The sequence below is a fragment of the Tachypleus tridentatus genome, chromosome 10 (genome assembly GCF_004210375.1).
Source record: "Tachypleus tridentatus isolate NWPU-2018 chromosome 10, ASM421037v1, whole genome shotgun sequence".
NCBI classification, from domain to species: domain Eukaryota; kingdom Metazoa; phylum Arthropoda; class Merostomata; order Xiphosura; family Limulidae; genus Tachypleus; species Tachypleus tridentatus.
This window is the reverse complement of record NC_134834.1, coordinates 37,425,425-37,443,606: the sequence shown is the minus strand read 5'-3', so window position 1 is coordinate 37,443,606 and position 18,182 is coordinate 37,425,425. Positions and strand designations below refer to the sequence as shown.

Genomic DNA, 18,182 nt, shown 5'->3' with positions numbered 1-18,182 from the left:
TTCTTTTTCCAATAGTTTTAAAACAAGTTAAACAATGTTCGTGTAGTTACACATAACGGATTTAATCAACCTTCCCCTAACCAGTTTAACTCTTAAAAGCCCGAGTGAACAGCCTAAAAAATGGTTGTGTTATTAGATGTACACTTTAATCCAAAAAACGTTAGCGCTTGTAAAAGTGATTTTTTTTAGTTTGTCAAGCTGGTAACGTTAGATAAACATTCCCAAGTGACAAATCCGTAAAGAATTTCTTGCCTTAATCGAAAATTTGCAAAAAAAGCAGAATCCACAAAAAACTAGAATTATTGATGACAGAAGAGAATTAAGTTGTTATATAGAAACTACGTCTCACAAAATTAACTATAACGTGTTCCATTTATAAGTGAGTACATTCTATAATTTTCAAAGCAAAATTAATAATAAGAACTTAGAGCCAAAATTATAAATAACTACTTCATAACGTGTTGTGGTTGAATTAATAATGAAAACATCGTTAAACAAGTATTAATTGTATAATGTTGTACTGGTATTTTGTGTTAAAATTTCCTCTTTCACAGAAATGATTAACACATTCTGTTTGTAATTAAGTACAAAGCTACACAATGGGCTATCTGTGCTCTGCTCACCACGGGTATCTAAATCCGGTTTCTAGCGTTGTAAATCTGCAGATATGCCGCTGTTACACTGGAAGCAACAACACACTCTGAGTTACCTATATCTAAACATAGCTCCCCATTTTATCTGTTCCTTGCTTTGAGCATCAATTCAAGACTTTCATCTGAATTACTGCTGTTCTCGCTCTTTTCCCCTCGTTTCTACTCATTAGAATTACTGTCAACGTTCCTCTAGATCGAATTATATTCCCGAAGTAGCGCAAAATTATTCCTACCATATTACTATCGCGTTGCACAACTTTTTATTCGAGTAATACAATAAAGTTGAAGTTTATAAAGTTTAGAGAAAGTTAGTAAAAATCACCCGTAGCCCTCTAGCTTTCATTTATAGCAATTATTATGGCCTTAGACAATATAAATATCATGCCGCAATATTCGCTATAGCCTTACACTAGTCGAAGTCAGCATTAAGAACGTGTGAAACAAAACCAAGCGTGTCATATTCTTAAAACTGTTTAATACGCTCTACTTGCGTCATTTCATTGCCAGTTTGTTAACTCAGCTTTACCGGTGATGCTCATTGTGTGTTTTAAAAGAGAAACTTTTAATATTTATTATTACAGCAAACTGACTTATCATCCTTTTACTTGATACTTAGACTTCTTTTATTAAAAAGCTGTAAAACAAGTTAAAAATCGTAATAACTGAATAACATAAACTTTTTAATCAGGCTTTCATAACCTAAGCATTTTATTTCTGCATTGCACAATGTATGATGTTATCATGTTGTCTTTCGTAGTCCGTCTGTTCTATGACCAAATAAGTCTTTTCTGTTTGCGATTATTTGTATCACACAGAATTTTTAATTCGATTTACAGTTATAACTCAAGAATTGTACAAGTTCCAAGTTTGTATTAAACGCCTGTGTTTCTAATGCTTGAGTTGTGGTTTATAGACTAGTAGAGGTAATATTTATCAGCAGTAGAAGTGAAAAGGTTAAATGTAAAGACTGTTCTTGCCAAATAGCCTAAATAATCTCTAAATCGCAATCAGCCATCTATCCCGGAATTATCAAGTCTTGCAATACACCTGTAATTATTACATCTTGAAATACGCCTATGTAGTAGGACGTAATAATTCCAAGACAGAAGACTGGTTGTGATTTAGAGCTGGCTAAAGGTATTTGTTAAGCAGAGTTTCTGGTATATATTTCAAGGTTTAAAGTTAAAATTAAATTTTTAATATCCATCATTAATTCTTAGTATATAAATTTAGGCTTAATCCTATTCTGTCGAATCTTTCCGGACAACAATGAGAAATATCATTAACTAACAGATTAAGAGAGACAATGTAATTATTACGAACGCCACGCAGTCTAAATAAGTTACGTTCCAAATGACGAAATCCATGCAGTTTTCAGCTCCAATGATTTGTCCTTTTAATGTATATTTTAATTATCTTAAGCTTTTCTTTATATTCATAAACAACTGAAATAACCAAAACTCTTCACTAAAGCTCATTTTTTGTCTCGAAGTTTTGTTGTCATATACACTAATTATCACAATTAAGTCAATATACTATCGAATAACAGTTGCGTTAACACTTACTTGCTCTGTAACAAACACGCGAGTTTTAATTAATCTGTGTTCTGTTTAATAATTAATGTCTGGAAAAAAAGCTGAAGAAAGGTTATTGTATAAGAAACCCATGTTGAAAAACGAGGCAACTTTAACTTTTACTACTCAGGGTTTATAATTACATAACACAATAAACCATCCTTTTTTCACAATAAATTCTTTGTTTGTTTGTTTTTGAATTTCGCACAAAGCTACTCGAGGGTTATCTGTGCTAGCCGTCCCTAATTTAGCAGTGTAAGACTAGAGGGAAGGCAGCTAGTCATCACCACCCACCGCCAACTCTTGGGCTACTCTTTGACTAACGAATAGTGGGATTGACCGTAACATTATAACGCCCCCACGGCTGAAAGGGCGAGCATGTTTAGCGCGCCGGGGATGCGAACCCGCGACCCTCAGATTACGAGTCGCACGCCTTAACACGCTTGGCCATGCCGGGCCTCAATGAAAGAAAATGTCGAAGGTGGTTTCAGAAATTCATATCAGGTGATTACAGCTTAAGTGATGGGCCAAGTTCAGGTTGTCCTGTTGAATTTAATGATGACTTACTTCTGGCTGCACTTGATTAAGATTGTGCTGTAACAGTTGAAGAACTAGCACAGATGCTTAATTCAACCCATTCAACAGTTCACTACCATCTGCAAAGGCTTGAAAAGGTGTCAAAACTCGGCAAATGGGTACCCCCTGATTCGACAGCAGCAAACCTAAGAGCAAGAGTGGACATTTGCACTTCTCTGCACTGTCGTGAACGTAACTCACCTTTTTTGGACAGGTTAGCAACTAGAGATGAAAAACGGATATTTTATAAAAATGTTAAGCGTCGCTCAGTGCAGGGAGACTGGCTAAAGCACAGCCCAATATGGACCTCCACCCTAGGAAAGCCTTGTTAAGCGTTTGGTGGGATATTGTTGGTGTGATTCACTGCCACTCAACGAGTACATTAGACTTTTATTGTCAACAGTTAGAGCGCTTGAATGTTGCACTGGAAGAAAAGAGGCCTGCTTTGATCAATCGTAAAGGTGTTGTGTTACACCAGGATAATGAACGGCTCCATATAGCAAGAATCACATCTGCAAAGAGTTAAGATCTAGACTGGGGAAACTTCCACATCCTCCTTATTCTCCAGACCTTGCCCCATCTGATTATCATCTATTCCGAAGTTTGCAGAACTATCTTGATGGAAACGAGATTGTAACACATAAAGATGTCAAAACTACCTTCTCTACATTCTTTTTCCCCAAACCTCAAGAATTTTATCGAAGTGGCATTCAGAAGCTTGTGAATCATTAACAGGAAGTTATTAATAATAATGGAACATACATTATTGATTAAATTACATTAAAAGCGTTTAAAATCCTTTCTCTTTTTCTGAACCTAAAATCGGACATTACTCAAGGGATGACCTGATATATCAAAGTTTTACTCGAGAATGATTATGTTTGAAATATCTGGTATAACAATATATTTACTCTGGTACGCTGATCACAGAAAAAAATGGATGTTTTATTACAACGCATCTTTTATATATATACACATTCATATATACGGTGTGAAACACTCAGCTTATTACGCATAACTTCCTTCATATGTATAGTTTTAAAGCTTTTACTATGTGTATCAAATCATCATAATTGCTAGTGTTTTTTTTTGCTGGTCTTTGAGAATTCGATTTCGGCCTATCACTAGAGTTGTCTTGAATTTAATATATCTTATCACTGTCTATGTCACACACAACGCACTTTTCTGAAATCGGCAAATTACCATTTTTAACATGACACGGTCTATTTTTTACAGGCAATAAATTTACAGAAGTTCCTAGCGAATATGACAGGCCAATTTGCACTGTTAGCATAATGTATTAAGTCGCCTGGGCCCTATACAAATCAAGTATACGGCTGCAGGTGATGCGTGTTTGGTAAGTTTCTATTTTGAAAGAAACTTGATTACAATGTCTGCATTATAATCTTCGTCAACACTGCTAGAAACATCGGCCTGTCAGAAAAACGTGACAAGTAAAGGCTTGAAGTTCTACTGAATATTAGAAAAATACTAGGCATGGAAAATAGCTCGAAGAAACAAGACTACACTTTGTTTATTCGTTAATATTAATATTTGGCTTGCTTAATACTTTTGTTGTTGTTATACCACTCACTTTGAAGAGTTCGGTGCTGTTGTTAATATCATATTTTAAGCTAAAACTTAGGGTTAGTCCCATTTTAAACTACTTTCCTGTTCATTTAGATATTAGTTTAATACACTATACATGTTGTTGTAAAGCGCTTACGAGAAATCACGTTTGAAAGTTATGAATAAAAAGCCTTTAGGTTAAAGATTAAAGCTCTTAGTATCCCTCAAAAATATTTGTTGTGAAAATAATTAGCTAGCAAAAAAAGAACACGTATTTTGTGTTTTTAACTTATAACATGAACTCTCCTGCATACTATAAATGTTAACTTTAATGCGTTATTGAAAAAAAAACAAGTAATAGCACAAATGGATATGTTACTGTACATGATGACTTTCGTTTAACAACAGAGTTAAAGTTTTAACCGTGCTGCTTGTGTTGAGAATTATTTATCGAGTGGGTCAAGGTGTTTACCACACTTAGTTTTGTTGGGGGTCACTTAACGAGAGAGTTACAGTCTCTATCTAGCTTGTGTTTGGAGACCTGAAAATATATAAGAATCGTCAAAATCGCTGCAAAAATGAACTGATCTAGCTTATGAAGACAACAAGATGTTAGTCTAAACATTGAGAATCTTTTATAAGATAGTTTAAAATCAAATAACGTTTCTTATTTATGAGAATGAAACGTGAGAAAAAAAGAGCATTTTAACAAATTCTTGTATCTTAACGATTTAAACCAAAATAAAAGTATTTATTTAATTTGTGGGATCAATTAATGAAACAACAAATTGTCCTTCAAACAGAGCCAGCTTTGCGACTGTAGGCAGGATTTTAATATTTATAACAATACATAAATTAAATATGACAATTCTAGTAAACCCTCACATTAACGTGCGTTGTTTTACTTTAAATTCTTCAAATTTAGAAGAACTTGAGCAGCCTAAAGGAATATTTTAAAATACGATGATGTTCTATACGTGTGTAGCTGTGTGCATTATTTAAATAATACGTGGCAGTTCCTAGTAAACGTCTACATTAACAAACGTATCTGTGCCTTATTTCGATTTTGTTTTTAATTTAGAAGAACTTGAATTTCCTTCGTTTTAACTGTAACTGTATAAAATACTTTTTAAGATCTGTATTTGTTTGTTTTCTGTTTAAATTTATTTCCTCACTGTGTCTCTGTTTACTAACACAATTTCCAGGCCAGTATTAAACAGTAAAAGGGGTAAAGCGAGTACAAGTTACTTCCTTCTATTGAGAGTAAAATGCATATAAAGTTTTACTTAATTTCATCATCCAAGACACATGCGTACTAAAGCCGGACTTCTTTTCTGTAACGACATTTTCATATGTGAATCAGAACTTGACTTTGTATCAAATGCTCTTTACATGACCTACATCTTGACAACAATCAGCAATATTTTGACCTAGATACGAAGGACGATTCTAGAAAGCATAATTTCAATTTTAAGTATTTTTCTAATCCATGTCTCCACCTTTGAAGAGTAGAAATATAGAAAACCAAGTCAAATATTTGAGGTTTATGAAGGCAGAGCATTGGACTTCCAAGCGTTCATAATAATGAAGAGTTTCACTAAGCCTTATTGCTTTATCAGATATATACGGCAAGTATCATACAGAAATACTTGGTGAATGTCAGAGGCTTACATTAGCACAGCACATTCAGAATAATTAATGGAAAGCAGAGCTAATTTTAGACCTGGTTGCTTTACGTAAATATATGACTGATAGGACACATAAATACTTGACTGGTGGTTAAGTTGATCCATATCTAACTTTTAGAAATGAATAGAGATTAGAACATGTTATCTGTTCACATAAGGCAATATGTGTTTGTGAAATTGTTATTGAACTACCTATACACGTAATTAACATTCTTGAAGAATGCTCAAGACAGTTCCAAACCGAAACAGGCTTAGGTTTTAAAATTGTCTATTTATTTTATTCTACAAGGAAATAACAGAAAAGGAGTGAAAATATCTTAAATTTTGTACTTTTATATGTTACAAGTGCCAGAATGTTGCTCGTAAAATGTAAAGCAGGTAGAAAGAGAGGGATAGAAATATTCAGTAGTGGAATTACCGAGTTAGTGGAAACTTGTTAATAAAAGTATTACTTGTGATTCACCTCCTACTGGCACAGCGGTAAGTCTGCGGACTTACATCACTAAAAACAGGGTTTCAATACCTGTGGTGGGCACAGTATAGATAGCCCATTGTGTAGCTTTGTGCTTAATTCTAAACAAACAAACCTTGTGATTCCACTTTTTTTACAGTTTATTTTTAGAGTTCGTAGAAAATTACTTTGCATTTGTGAGAAAAAGGCTTAAAAGCTGATTTTGAATATCGCAATATGTAAATGCAATTACTATACATGTTCGCTACATTAATTAACGCTTCTTTCCATTAAAATTACAAACTCATTACCCGTCGAAAGTTCCCTAATCACACCTCTCCCCTGACACTGATTAAAACGGATTCAAAGAATTCGAGAAATCGTACAAAGGTAATCAGATAAAGACTGTTACTGATGCTACAAATAAAAATACAGACAGAAAAAAGGAGGAAAATAACAACGATTCTCATTACATGTTCATTAGAACAAGTCATTACACACCCTCTTCAGTGTAGCATTTCAGTTACTACACAATGAACACACACTCTTTCTGTCTCTCTATCTCTCAATATATATATATATATATATATATATATATATAGTTAACGGCACGCCATTATGTAGGAGAGAATCTACGTACAAACATTTAAATAAAAAAATATTCAAAATCCTATTAATTTTCTTATGCTTCTTTTCACGTTAATTCGCTGGACCCGATGTAGCACTCGTGACATAAATAAATGTGCAGAGTTACTTCAAATATCACACTCTTTGCTGGATCTAATAATGAGAAGTAATAATCCACGTTTGGGGAAGAGTTGATGTGACGTTAACAAATTCATACTTCGAGATACTACATTTTCATACATGTTTCCTTTAAATCGAGTAAAAAAAACCCGATCACTTTAGAGAAGCATATTTAAATAAATTAAACTACAAATATTATCAATTGAACTTTTAAACAAAGTTAGTGATAAAAGTCTGAAATTTTACGGAAGGAAAATTAGATCGTATTTCACATGAAAACGACTAAAAGCTTCAGAGCTCAATACAACAATAACCTTACATTAAATACACAGCGTTATCCCATTAACGCTTGGTAACAAGTGATGAAATTGGTCCTGTATTAACATTACTATTGTATAGTTTATAAAATGTCGAGCTTCAGGACTGTTTTATTGTTGCTATCACCAGCATTTATTTCTCCCTACATTCAGAAGTCACTAGCTAAGCAATCAGTTCGAATTTGGTATATTCAGGAGCCAGTTTTAATTTCATGGTAATTTAGCGAAGAATTTTGGCATCATACATTATTTTAAAACTTATACCAATACCACTGAAAAATATTGTAGCTATTTCCACCCTTAAAATTCCAGGTCAGATCTCAAGATCAGAGCCATGACTTTGTAAACGTCTTCCTTTTTTTTAACAGTTTGTCCCATATTTGCATCACTTTATCAGCTAAACTGAATTATGGCTGTTGAATTATGTATGGCGTACGTTCTCCTATTTCTAAGTCACAGCTCAACATCAATGTCAATAAAATTATTATTATCAGTAAATATATTATAATATACCAAGAGCAACACTTACAAATTAAAGCCTGCAGAATAATAGGGTGTTATTTCTCAAGTAATATCTGTTATATTTGCATCTCCTTTCCTCACAGAAGTATTATACAGTCATGTGAAAAAGTTAGGACACCCTTTTAAAGCCTGTGTTTTTGTGTAACATTTTTGGATATATAGATATTTAATCTCAATTTCAACAATACTGAAAGATTATAGGAATATAACTAAACAATTAAAATTGAAGAAGAGACTGTTCGAGATCTTCTGTAAATGTAATTCTACAAAAATGCATATTCTAACTGATGAAAATGTCAGGAATTGAATTTTGTCTCTCAGACTAGTAACACATATAATAAGAGTCATATGTTGCAATCCCATCAGAGAAAAGCCATGCTCATTGACTACATTATATTTTTTACAATATATGGGAACCAAATACTGTCAAAAAACTTGTTTTGACTTTTCTATCAACTTTGAAAGTCAAACGTAAGGCTTGCATGAAAGTTATGTCATATTTGATCCCTACGCACTGCAATGTAGACAAGATTTTTCAAGAGTGTGACCATGAAAAAGAGAAGAGAAGAGCTTGAATAAATAAGTACGTTTGAGATAACACTACTAAAATGGAATATATTTCAGCATGGATATTTTTACCTTACATATTAACCAAAGATAGATTGACAGTATATTTTTAGCTGCAAAATCTGTTATTTTGAAAAGCTAGTTTGTTTTTGTTTGTTTGTTTTTGAATTTCGCACAAAGCTACTCGAGGGCTATCTGTGCTAGCCGTCCCTAATTTATCAGTGTAAGACTAGAGGAAAGGCAGCTAGTCATCACCACCCACCGCCAACTCTTGGGCTACTCTTTTACCAACGAATAGTGGGATTGACCGACCCATTATAACGCACCCACGGCTGAAAGGGGCATGTTTGGCGCGACGGGGATGCGAACTCGCGACCCTCAGATTGCGAGTTACACGCTTGGCTATGCCGGGCCATTTGAAAAGCTAGTAATAGACGTTGTGACTTCCCCGTTATATTTTACAATAAAGGTATTTTCTATCCTTAGATGTGCTTTTATATATTTTTATAAGAAATAAAAAAACATAACATTTACTGCAATGTACTGTTAAGAAATATTAAAAATTATGCTAGTATTTAAATTTAGATAGTCCCTAATTCGTAAATATAATTTACAAACATTTAGTTTCCAAAACGATTTTGGATTATAACCTATAGGTTTGGAGTTAAACATTTCTACCAGTGCCTAATGCAATGTCTCTGTGTTTCTTTTTCACTGTCTGTTCAAGCAGTAAAATCAATACATAATAAATAAACAGAGGAAAACACACAGTTATCACATTTTTCGTAGCAGGGTATGTGGAAATGTCATTAATGTCTTTAGCGGATAGTTTCAGACTTTCTGTCACCACAATATGAACATTTTTATATTTGTACGTGATCCTGACACACGGAGTATCCAAAGTTTTATTGTGTGGGTAATGAAAATCAGAGTACGACAAAACTTAGTTGTACCAGTTAACATTATATAAGCAATATGTTATATATGACAATAGTTTTCTTGTCGTTCTTGTACGTTCCTTAGAATAAAGAGTTGTATGTCCATTTGCACACATTGCTTGCATTAAAAGATATTTACTGTAACGAAACATAAAATGATATTGTTATTTACTACTTTTATTAGATGTAACTGATTTTTACATCAACCCTTATGTTTTAAGTAGCGATAATCCCCATAATAGATGTCATGGATATATGACAGAGCATTTCTACTTTAAAGAAAAAATTAGCTTCAACAGAGTCTAAACCTTCTGAAAAGTTTTACTTTCCTCGCAAACGAAAAAATATTTATTTATTGGATGATGGATTTTACTCTGTCAATTTATATTATTTTAGCGATCCTTTGTTTCTTACTTTGACTTTTATGCCCATTTACCAAAACTGACTGCCTAAACAGGACATTTTAAACATAATAAAACTTGACATTCCTGTTAAGACTTTTAACGCAGACTTAACCTGAATATTATCAATTGTAGAAGCGATATTCCTAGTTTTGTGAATAAATCAAAACTTATTCATCATTATCTCATTGATTAATGAAAGTGTTCGTCGGCTTAAGTTGTAAACCATTGCAACAGTTTTAAAGCAAGGTGCCTTGAAACTGATAATACTTTTGAAATTCGTTTACCTAAACGCAATAACGTAGTTGATTAATTGTATGCTTTATCATCATAGGGTGTTTGTTTACTCTGTGCTGTTTACTAGACGAACTTTTAGCACTTAAAGTCATCTTTCAATGTCTAAGAATAGAAAGAGCTGATCTTACGGGATTTTCTATAAGATTGACCTTTGTTTCAATTATAAGTGATGGCATGCATTGCTAGTGATAAAAGTTATCAAATAAATGATTCTGCATTTTCAGACTCAACCACTCTTTACCGAAGGAAGTGTAACGTGTACAAACACAGTAGTAGGTCACGCTTCTTGTCTGACACATCGGCTTAATCTTCGCCATGATTTATGGTGATCAAACTCCGCTAGGTGTACGATACATATTTCATAGAAAATGCTATAATAATTTAAATATTCTTATAGATATTTATAAGAAAAGAATTATTAAGTTTTTTATGTATTTCATTTTTAATAAAAATACATTTATTTATTTATATGAAATAAAAACAATTGATACTGGAAAAATGGGGAAGACTGTTTCTTGTTGAGTACAAAACTATACTGTGGGTATCGAAACCTAACTTTTACTGTTATAAGTCCTCATATTCATTGTTAAGCTATCATGGGACAACTGGAAAAGCAGAAAAGTATCTTTTAGTTGTAGAGGGTTTTTACTTGGACAGTATCCATAGATAGTCTAAAAACATTAATTTTTGCTTCTGATAAGATTTATTATACTGCTATAATAACTATACTTAATTTAAATTCATATTAAACCTCGTTTAAAGAGGAAAAGCTATGAGTTTAAAAATTATATCAACAGTCAGATCCATTAAATTAATCTAAGAGACAAATGCTATCAAATAATGTTTCGTGATATTCTAGTTATAGATATACAACATATATTTTATTAATTTTGTTGCCCTCCAGTGTTTGTTTGTAAACTGCGTACGCTGTTTTAAGGCATAAAGAACAACAGCATTATGGCTACAGTATGTACACATGAGGCGCTAATAACAAGAAACGCAAAGCGTAATAACCATTTGTCTTTCAAATATATTAAAACAACATGGTAGCCACACATCATCATACTTGTGCAGGAAACTTAGGTTTTATGCAAGTTATGTGAAAATCATGGCTCTGAAATTAACGAGTACATACAATTAAGAAGGGAGCCCTTAACTCATTTCCTCGCAATGTGGTTGAGAAGTTATTTGTTTTTCAATACAGCATTGAGCTATTAATATGTTGCTGTTTATTTAAGCAGAGGTTTTATACAGAAGTCACACTAAAAACAAAATTACAATATTTTCCTACTTGTTTGAAAACAAGCTATAAAACCTTTCACTTCACACTTTGTAGATTTGGGAAAATAAGAAAATCATTAGGTGCATCTGACAGAACTACTGGTAGCATTATTTTAAAGCTAGTAACCAACGTATATCATTATCGGTATATAGATAACATTGGAAGCAAGCAGCAAGTACTAAAGTTTTCTTCTCCTTATTATCTGGTGGTTTCCTGTAGTTCCATCTGCGGGTCTTAATGGCTCCCTTGGTCATATACTGAAACTCAACGTGATCTTAGAAGACCTGGTTTATCTGTAGGCTGAAAGTAAGACAAAGTCGAACAAAAGCTTTCACAGCAAGCCACGTGTGACGCCAAGCAATTTTTAGTGGTAGCGAACAAGAAGTGATTAAGCTAACGGTTACCAGTCAACTTGTTAGGCCTCAGTTTCCTAGTATATAGGAATCCAGGAGAAGTGAGGAAAGAGCATGTTGGACAGCTTTACTGATCGAAAACACTTAACTACCACTGAATACTTCTGGAGAGCATGAGATGCTGATAATGGCAAGGATGTTGTATGCTTCTGCAGTATACATAATCAAGTTCAAGTTATTCAGCTGTACCTACTTTCACAAATATCCACATCAAACAAACTTTAGTTTTCCTTTGCATTGTTGTTTAAAATCAGCAGAATTTTCTTGAACAATTTAATATTTCAGTCTTAACCACTGTTGTAAAATTTCTCCACGGAACACCGATCTTAAATTATTTATATGTCCTTATAGTATTGCTTGCCTAGACATTAGCGGAATATGACCTTCACATATTGTTAGTACAACCTTCCAGTGGGAATATATAAGGGTTAATTTGAAGCTTCTTTTAAGACCGGTTTAAATTAGGAAGCAACATTACTGGGTTTGGCATGGCCAGTTGGTTAGAGCGTTCGACTCGTAATATGAGGATCGAGGGTTCGAATCCCCATCATACCAAACATGCTCATCCTTTCAGCCGGGGGCACGAATAATATGACGGACAATCCCTATTCATTGGTAAAAAAGTAGCCCAAGAGTTGGCGGTGGGTGGTGATGACTAGCTGCCTTTTCTCTAGTCTTACACTGGTAAATTAGGGACGCATATAGCTCTCGTGTAGCTTTACGCGAAATTAAATAAAAACAAAGTTTTCTCATCTGACTGAATGTGCGTGTATTTTACTGAATGTGTCTGTGTATTTGTTTACACAGGGATGGATGGATTACATTTTTGACCTACAACAAAATTTCTTAGATTTTGTGGAGAGGAGACAGTCAAATATATTTCTCTTATATTTGAGAAATAATTATTTTTTTGTTTGCTTGTTTTTAATTTCGCACAAAGCTACTCGAGGGCTATCTGCGCTAGCCGTCCCTAATTTATCAGTGTAAAACAAGAGGAAAGGCAGCTAGTCATCACCACCCACTGCCAACTCTTGGGCTACTTTTTTACCAACTAATAGAGGGATTGTCCGCCACATTATAACACTTCTACGGCTGAAAAGGCAAGCATGTTTGGTGTGAAGGGCATACAAACCTGCGACCCTGCCTTAACCACCTGGCCATACGATCGTATTAACCAAGCTTGAAACACAGTGTTTTGTTAGGTAGAACGAAAGTAGTGTTTGCATTAAATGTTTTAACAGCTCTTAAATATATTACATATATAAAAATTCTTGAACATTGATGATGGTTTTTAAACTCTATTGACGAGTGAGTGTCACCTGTAACTTAAATGGCAAACACATAATTTTTAAGATTATCCTAATATTTTGATTTACTTAGTTTCGTTTTTACAAAATATTAAGGTCTACTAATACCGAACAAAACTATTAGCAAAGAAACTTGACCACACGGAGAAAAATCATACATGAAAAATTTTAAATGGCATTAGGTAACTTATGGAACATAGTCACATTGTTAGAAAATCATAACAGAACACTCTTAACATTACGATAGGTCAAATAACTTAGAGAAGAATTGAAAGAAAAATATTTCAAAGGTTGACAACACATTCGTCCATTAAAGTAAATTTTATTTGCAATTTGACGTATAAGAATAAGGAAGGAGTCGTAAATTAGAGTAAATTGCCAAAACTCGGTAAAGAGTCACGCTTAGGCAGGGAATGGTTTAGCGGTTATCCTGTCGTACTCTGAATTCAAGGATCCTCAGTTCATTATCCTGTTGTTGCAAAATTACACCCCGCATTTTGGGACTGTGGGTACATTACACGAATGACAGTCTAACTCAACTATTTTATCCCAGTAGCGAAAGGCTTGGCGGTAGGTGTGTTATGTTGTTTTGTTGTTGTTATTTTGTATTAAACACAATGCCCCCACTAGGACAGCGGTAAGTCTACGGATTTACAACGCTAAAATAAGGGGTTCGATTCCCCTCGGTGGACACGGTAGATAGCCCAATGTGCTTACGTTATCACATAATGAAGAAGTTTTCTTGTGTCAGCAAAAATTATTTATCAAATCAGAATTACAAAAGGGTTTGTGAAATTTCAATTTTAAAATCGTGACTATGGTTGCTCAAGAGTTGTTTATCTTCAAAGGACTAATAATCTGCTTACAAACATACAAACTTCATTATCATCCAGTACAAACATAACACTCCCCATTAGAATCAATTACCAAGCTGGATCACATGTTCACTCTGCAGATTTATCTCATAAAAGTAAAGTTCGCTGCAATAACGAAGCATCCTTCGGCTAAATTCCACGTGGCTTTAGCTACTGCTCAGCTATATACATTTGTTGGAAGTGTCTTTCCTAATTAGCATACTTATCACACAGTCAAACATAAACATCAAGTTTGAGTTTATTTCTTTGTCAGAATTTATTCACAAAGTCACGATTTTGTAGTTCAACCTTCAATACGTTAATGAAATTCTTCATATCTATCCGATATAATAAGTTTGATCCTATTTTCATTGGTCTTCGATCTCGAAATATATTGATAATGTTTGCATTCCGTTTCCAACCTTTAACTTAGGTTCATTAAAATGTTTTTCCATTTGAGCCCGTTATATTATCGTAATTCAATCCATTACGTTGTGTTTTTTTAAGGGTTACTGATTCATTAATTAACAATTCATATTTAAAATACGATAAATCACACGTCACTCGCTGGTACAGCGGTAAGTCTACCGCCGATTTACAACACTAAAATCACTGGTTCGATTCCCCCTCGGTAGGCTTAGCAGATAACGCGATATGGCTTTACTATATGAAAACAGACACACACGATAAATCACAGCACTAAAAGAATATATATAGGTAGTTTACTTGGATTGTGTATAGACACATAAATACAATTATATGGCACGCAATTACGGTGCAATCCGAGAGGAGGACAAACAGTTTTGCACTAAAACAAAACAGTATCATTACTTATCATGTAAATAAATTATTCTGTAAAACAGTAGGAAAAACTAAAAGTTCGTTATTATTTACAAAAAAAAAATTGGATAATACAAGAAGAATAGTGCGGATAAACAAATGTGGAATAAAATAACGTTTCATAGTAAAAAGACTTGTTCAGTGCAAAAACAGTTTGTTCAATTTACTGTGTTTTTATAATCTAGGAATATTAAAGTAAATAATATTCTACCATTACATAACTTCTCTCTGTAAAGTATATTTCAATTCCTTCTTTGTAAATATAAAAATGTATTCTGAGAAACTCTTTTTCAAAAGGTTTCATTACATTTGTTATGATGTTATCGTGAATGAGTAAATGCAAAAAAAAAAATCATTTCATACTAAATATCTGATTAAAATCAATTGGACACTTTCGCAAGGTATAAGATCAAACTAAAGCGATCAAACTAGTACATAATAACAGTCAAATTTTGATTCCCCCAAATCGTGACGATTCGTAATTATAATTTTCTTTTTGTATTATAACTTTAAATTAGTTCATTTTGTTAGCACTTTGACAGTGTGCCTATATTACACTCTCCATTATTTGTCCTAAATTATACTTAAAATATGATTTATAATAAGTCTTAAAGTCACGGAATTTATGATTTTTTATTTATTCGAAAACAACTTCACACAGGGATCCTGAATTTTGAATAACATTTATTAACTGTGATTTCTTTTTCTCAGATTAGCAGGCATAAAAACTGGTTGATGACAATCTTTCAGTATTGATGTACTTACAATGGAAGTTTCATTCTTGTTATTTGGTTGTAAATACAGCCAACAAAAAGCATAATGAATAAACTTCAAGTGTTCTATGTTTAAAATGAATACGATAATATTCACAACTGACCAAAATTTGTCGGAACTAGGAATACAAACCCTACACAAAAACAAACGAATATTTTGTTAGTGATATAGATATTTAAATACGCTTAACAATGCGTATTTTTTTTTACAAAAAACAAAGAGTCAACGCCTTACAATCTCACAAAGTAATATACTTTACGCAAGAATTACTGAAGGATTCTAATATTCTAACAGATGAACAACACTTTATTTTAGTATATATGTATGAAATAAAATAATTCAAGCGTACTCCTGTTAATTAGTACATTTTACAATGTCGAGTTTAAGTTGTAATAAGTCTGATTAGGTTAACAACTGTGGTGTTATTGGTGTGTGATGTAGCTGTATCATATGTTACAATTACTAGATATTAGTCGTCATTATTCTTGCACATGTCTCTTACTTGACACGTAGAACTCAAATTAATCTTCAAAATACTTCAAAGCAACAGCTATAAATTATCACAAGGTCAGACCAACATACTGTCGAATGCAATCCTTGACTCTAGCTGAAACTAAACCCAGTTTCAAAATAATAACGACAAACTGTCCAAAGTCTCGGAATATTCTAAATATGTACTTTCGTTTCACAGAAATAGTAGGTTTTTAGAAAACCTATTTTTTTCTGCGTACACATAAGTAAACAACAATGACAGTATTTAAAGTAAGAATAGAACCAGTACAGTATGTGCATTTTTGTGCCGCTCGAAGAACATAATGATAATTTAACATAACAGAAGTAACATAAGCATTTCCGACACTGTTATTGATAAAGATAATACAAATGCTCATGAAAAAACTCCCCCAGTGTAACAGAGGTTTGATTCCCCTCAGTCGACGTAGCACATCGCTTTGCTGTAACAAAACGTACACACTTTTAAGTGAAACTACAATATTATTTATTTGATAACTATTTTGTTTTCAGACAAATAAAAAAAATTAATAAATCAAATTACAGTGAAAGTTTACATGACTACAAATACACAAATAGAAAATGACATTATTACTTTGCTTTGATAACAATTAAATTAATACTAAGTAAACGTTGATTCACTGATTAATAAACAGAGCGTACAACAAGGTCAGAAACAATCACTTCATCCGATTCGCAGGTTGTTCCATCTCGTTCTTAAAGAATCCTAGTTTAAAGTGCGTTCTGCATATTTAGAAAAATGAGGTAAAGTCGTAAAAATATTCATATTTAAAAGTGCTTAGTGTATTCTTTTCTAATTATCTTTTTTTTTCTTGCATACAGAGCCAGAAAGGTCTGGTACCTAAACTGTACTCATAACCCCTTACTTAATATATTTCGTTGAATAAATTTATCACTTTTGCTAGCTTTATCGGCACCAATATTTTTATAGAAAAAGAATACAAAAAGGTTTAATCTATGGTTTACTTCGAATAAAAGAATGACAGCTTGAGTTCTTCCAGATGGAGCCGACAATACAGACTTTCACCCTTTAAGGTTATTGTGTTGAAGATGATAAATTGTTTGAATAATGGCATATAACTTTATTTTACTTTATAAATAGTTTACATTTTGTGATTTTTTTTAATCCCTAAACCTTAACTTACCTTTTACAGCACTGAGCTTATTGCCCATCATCTGTTTCGCTACAAAGGCGGCCATTTTTATCTTCAAAGTGCTGTCAACGTTTCCTCCAAACAACTGGAAATTATAAAAGTCCTGTTCAAGTTCAATTTCGTTGACGATTAAAACTGGAAAACTGAAACAAGAAAGGGTTTTAATATATATTTGATGTAGAGAAAACAAATCTAGATTACTTAACTTTTTTTGCTGGTTAGAGTTGTTCAATGAGCAAACTGCGTTGTGCCCACTTGAGAAACCGAACAACGACTTTTATCGTTATAAGCCCTCAAGTTTACTGTTGTGACACTATGAAACTTATTGTGTTGTAATGATATTTATGATATATTTTATTTCGTGCAATAAACCTAAACTTGAAAGATAACATAAAAAAGACAGATAGAAAATGTTTATTTTCTCCCACAATTACGTGATTAATAAAGACGCACAAAAACATTTGTAACTGAGACATAACTAGCAAATCTAGTACATTTTGTTATATTAATTATCAAGCTAACACACATTACTATGTTAATTATCAAAACTAGTACATGTCATATTATTATCAACTCGTCCCCCACTGAGAAAATTGACAAGAAAACACAGGTATGCTGAAACAAACAAATGCATTCTATATGTTATCTACATCTTAGTGTTATTTCATTTCTAACACATGAACAAAATGATGTGCATCTTCCATTCACCAGGTATAGCTAGCAGTTA

At 33.0% G+C, this 18,182-nt stretch overlaps 1 protein-coding gene across 1 annotated transcript in view; it reads right to left on the bottom strand.

Annotated features, from left to right (window-relative positions):
• The window catches only part of LOC143229067 (complexin-like), a 135,222-nt gene extending 117,328 nt beyond the window's left edge, over window positions 1-17,894 (bottom strand). Inside the window, 1 exon segment of the mRNA XM_076460823.1 lies at window positions 17,447-17,894. Within this exon segment, the coding sequence (XP_076316938.1) occupies window positions 17,447-17,501 (55 nt within the window). The 5' untranslated portion in view covers window positions 17,502-17,894.
• Window positions 17,895-18,182: the final 288 nt, after the last annotated feature.